The sequence below is a fragment of the Gastrolobium bilobum genome, unplaced genomic scaffold (assembly GCF_033153095.1).
Source record: "Gastrolobium bilobum isolate Gb01-03AN ecotype WA unplaced genomic scaffold, APGP_CSIRO_Gbil_v1 utg4111, whole genome shotgun sequence".
Lineage (NCBI taxonomy): Eukaryota > Viridiplantae > Streptophyta > Magnoliopsida > Fabales > Fabaceae > Gastrolobium > Gastrolobium bilobum.
In genome coordinates this window covers 16,275-20,706 of record NW_026897526.1, presented here as the reverse complement: position 1 = coordinate 20,706, position 4,432 = coordinate 16,275, and the positions used below count along the sequence as shown (strand labels likewise).

The 4,432-nt window shown below is 36.5% G+C and overlaps 1 protein-coding gene across 1 annotated transcript; it reads left to right on the top strand.

The window, feature by feature from the left end:
• Nucleotides 1-789: 789 nt before the first annotated feature.
• Nucleotides 790-2,907, top strand: LOC133307687 (uncharacterized). Its single transcript, XM_061508240.1, has one exon. It carries the CDS (start codon nt 1,367-1,369, stop codon nt 2,696-2,698), a length of 1,332 nt encoding a protein of 443 aa, XP_061364224.1. The 5' UTR covers nt 790-1,366; the 3' UTR covers nt 2,699-2,907.
• Nucleotides 2,908-4,432: the final 1,525 nt, after the last annotated feature.

The following is a 4,432-nucleotide window of genomic DNA, read 5'->3' as shown; positions in this document are numbered from 1 at the left end:
TCATTTAAGTAGGAAATTTCATATCATTAAAGGAAAAATTTAATTTTTATAAATGCTCCTTTAATGTGACTGAAACAAGAGAACAGTGTGTATACGAAAATGTGGTAATTCAGTTGGCGCATAGGAGTTGAGTAACTGGGGTGGGATCATGTGTTTGATTCTTTTCAGTATTCATCCCGAATCAGACTAGTCGCGAAGAGATGAACCGATTGAAATATTTTCAAAAAGAAGAAGAGAAAAATGTGTATCATGTTAAAGTATATAAAATTGTGTTATTTTAAGTGAGAGAAATGATAGATTATGGAAGAAAAAGTGAGATTGTGTTATTTTAAGTGATAGAAAGAGATAGATTATGAAAAAAAAGTGAGAAGAAAAATTTTAAAAGTGTAGATCCGAAGAGAAATTTCCCAATGGTTTACTGCAGAATCACTCATGACCCCGTGGTTTTTTTCGATCACATATGCCCCTGTGCTTTATAAAAACTAAGAAACCACAGGGGCATATGTGATAAAAAACATACCCTTTTACAAACCACAGATGCATATGTGATAAGAAAAAAACCACTGGGACATGAGTGATTCTGGAGTAAACCATTCTTTTCCCCTGAAAGAATAAATTATTGTTATCAAAAAAAAAAAAAAAAAATAAATTATTTGCATTGGCCCACATGATGTATTCATACATTGAACCAGTTAAGGTTCTTCCCTTTGCTGTCCTAAGCATCTTGTCTATATATATAAGCCCAATTACGTTTTCAACGCAAACTCGCCTTTTGTCTTGAGTGCTTCACTTTGCTTCTTTTGTCTGTTTCGTTGTGGCACTTCTTGCACTCCTCCTGAGTTACATAGGATGTGTTTCTCGTGAACTTTTTCTCTGGAATCTCGGCTTGATTTCGAGAAAAAGGTCCAATCTTGGCTTCTGGGGGTGTGTGATTCTGTGCAGATTTCCATCAGATAAGTAGCTGAACTTCCTCACTTATGACCCTCTGATGAAAGGTTTTTGCTTTGTTGTTATGAATCTTGGTTGAACATTTTGTTTTGCTGCTGGGTATTTTTTATTTGGCAGTATTGTTGGTCCCTCTGTTGGGTTGTGATTTTTTTGTATGTTGGTTGGGAGAATAGGTATCTGAAATGTTGTTTTGGAGAAGGGTTCTGGTTTGATTTTGGGGGCTGTTTTCACTTTGAAGATCAAGAGGGATATTAGGTGGGATTGAAAAAGGTGTTGGAAGATTGAACATACATTGGTTTTTTTTTTTTTTTTTAATCTGTAGGTTTGGTGAAAAGGACTTAAAAATGTGTATGAACTAGCAGCGTTTGAGGTGGAATGTGTTCATTGTTCTAATCTGTTTTGTTGTTTGTGAGAAGCAATGGAAGGGAATTTATCACAGGGAGGTATAATTCAAAGTGGGGCTTCTTTTGGTGGTTTTGATTTGCCAGGATCAATGCGGGTTCATCCTCAAGCACAACATCCACATAACATGAACCAACATCAAACTCACCATCCTTGCCAAGGGTCTTCAGTGCATTCCTCAATTCGTGATGGTTTTCCGCTTACAGTGGGAACCTTGCAGAACTGTGATCAGTCAATGAAAGAGTTTAGTCAGGGAGATAGGAACAAAAACTCAGCAAGTGAGGAAGATGATGAGGAAGGTTTTGATGGTCATCATGAATCAGGTAGAGGGAAAAAGAAGTCACCTTGGCAGCGGGTGAAGTGGACTGATAAGATGGTGAGGCTTATGATAACAGCTGTTTCTTATATAGGCGAGGACGCAACTTCTGATGGTGGTGGTGGTGGAAGAAGAAAATTTGTAGTCCTACAGAAAAAGGGTAAGTGGAAATCTGTTTCCAAGGTCATGGCCGAAAGAGGTTACAATGTTTCGCCTCAGCAGTGTGAGGATAAATTCAATGATCTTAATAAAAGGTACAAAAGGCTTAATGATATGCTTGGGAGGGGCACTTCTTGTCAGGTTGTTGAAAATCCTGCTCTGTTGGATGTAATAGATTATCTTTCTGAGAAAGAAAAGGATGATGTTCGAAAAATATTAAGCTCAAAACACCTCTTCTATGAAGAGATGTGTTCTTATCATAATGGTAATAGATTGCATTTACCCCATGATCCTGCATTGCAGCGTTCACTGCAGTTAGCTCTCCGAAGTAGAGATGATTATGATAATGATGATAGCAGAAGGTCCTATAATGATGATCACGATGAAGATGATCAAGATGGGGAAACTGATGATCATGATGACTTTGAAGAGAATTATGCTTCCCATGGAGATGGTAGAGGAATCTATGGGGCATTAGGGGGATCTATGAAGAGATTAAAACAAGGGCAAGGCCAAGAAGATGCTACTACTTTTGGAAATTCTTTGAATAATCAGGAGTACAACAAAAGTTCATATCCTCAAGGACAGACGGTCCAATCTGATGCTAATCAAGCTTTACCTGAAAGCATGAGAGCAGCTTGGTTACAGAAGCAATGGGTTGAATCTCGCGCACTTCAGTTAGAAGAACAGAAGCTACAACTTCAGGTTGAGATGTTGGAACTAGAGAAACAAAGATTCAAGTGGGAGAAGTTTAGTAAGAAAAAAGACCGTGAGTTGGAGAAGCTGAAGCTGGAGAACAAAAGAATGAAGCTTGACAACGAGCGTATTGCTTTAGAACTAAAGCGGAAGGAAATTGGCCCTGGCTCTAACTAGGTTGGCAGTCTTGCAAGCTTTTTGGCAGTGGCATTACATGCATGGTTTGTTTAGTTGAAGTTATACAATTTTTGATGGGGAAACTTAGGAAAGAATCAACCCCTTTAGTACTGTTTAGATTTTGGAATTTGCAAATTCCAGTAGGTGGTGCACAAAGATTACTAAATAGGGTTTTATTCTCTGTTGCCTATATTTAAATACTGGGTGTTTGAAATCCCTTTAATCTTTTGTTTTGGAATATTGAATTTCTTATGTTATATGTTGTCTGTCAGGACCTTTATCTAGCAGTTGTGTATGTTTTATATTCCTGTCATTTATTTAACTTTTCTGATAAAATAAATTTTTTAAGACTAAGAGAAGAAGAATATAAAGGGAAAGGAGGATAAAAGATGAGAAAAAAATATATACAAGAAGGAAAAATAGCCATCAATGTAGCAAAGCTACCCACTCCCTTAGCACGTCTGCAAGAAAAAGACCGTATGCTATCACCTTATTGAAGCCAAATGCCTAATGCCAAAGCAGCTGCTATCTGAAGAGATATTATAAAAATTGTTAGAGTTTGTTCCTTTTAATCAGAGATCTCGAATCTGAGCCCTAGGTGCAACGGTACTCGAATTGGACTAGTTGAGTAATCAATGAACTAGTTGGAAAACACAAAAAAATAAAATAAAATTGCCAGAGTTATGCTCCACCCAAATGCAACAAAGTGTAGTTGGCTTCTTTACTTGTATTAAAACCAGTAAAACTAGTCATAAAACACTGGTCCAACGACTTAGGACACATCCAACTTTCTCCTGAAAGGCCAAACAAACATTTCCTTAGAGCAGCAGTAGAACAATGTAAGAATTACTTTTCAAATCTTGAAATCATTGATGCACTGAACTTTCATACCTGCCATATATATAAAAAAAATCATAGATATTGGTTGTAGTTGTAGCTTAAGAGCTTCATGTAGTTTTATCTATCTCTTTTCAAAACATGATATTTTTTTCATAATAGAAAAAAATCGTTCAGATGAAGAGAAAATATTACAATGAATTTGGAGGATAAGTAATATTCCTTTACATAAAAGCAGAACACAAAAGAGCAAAGAAGAAATAAAGCACAATCCCTCAACATATATGTTAGGGAAACCCCTTATAAAGGCCATAAGGTTTACACCAATTAGAGGCCAAAAGCTTAATCTTATCCCAGATGAACTATTGTGCCATAGAAACCTCCTTAAAAATACAAGGGTTACAGTCCAATCAAATGCACCATACTATAGCTTAGATTGCACATTGTACATATATTTTGCCTCTTTACTTCTACCAAAGCCATGAAAGCTAATAATAAAAAAGAGTAAACACCCTTTCTGGTCCCTAACAAAAAACACGGTCCCCACTTTAGTCCCTTACAAAAATAAATTAGTCAGTTAATCCCTAACAAATTCAAAGTGGACCCATTTTAGTCCTTTTGAGAGACTAATATGGGTCTTTTTTGAATTTGTGAGGGACTACGATTTCAACTAAATGGGTCCACTTTGAATTTGTTAGGCACTAACTGACTAATTTATTTTTGTAAGGGACTAAAGTGGGGACCGTGTTTTTTGTTAGGGACCAAAAAGGGTATTTACTCAATCAAAAATTAATCCCCAGACCTTGGGAACACTAAACAACATTCACCATAAAGGCCAAACAAAGAAGAATAGTGTAAGAATTGATGTGGAACTGATTTTGAGTAAAGAACCACACA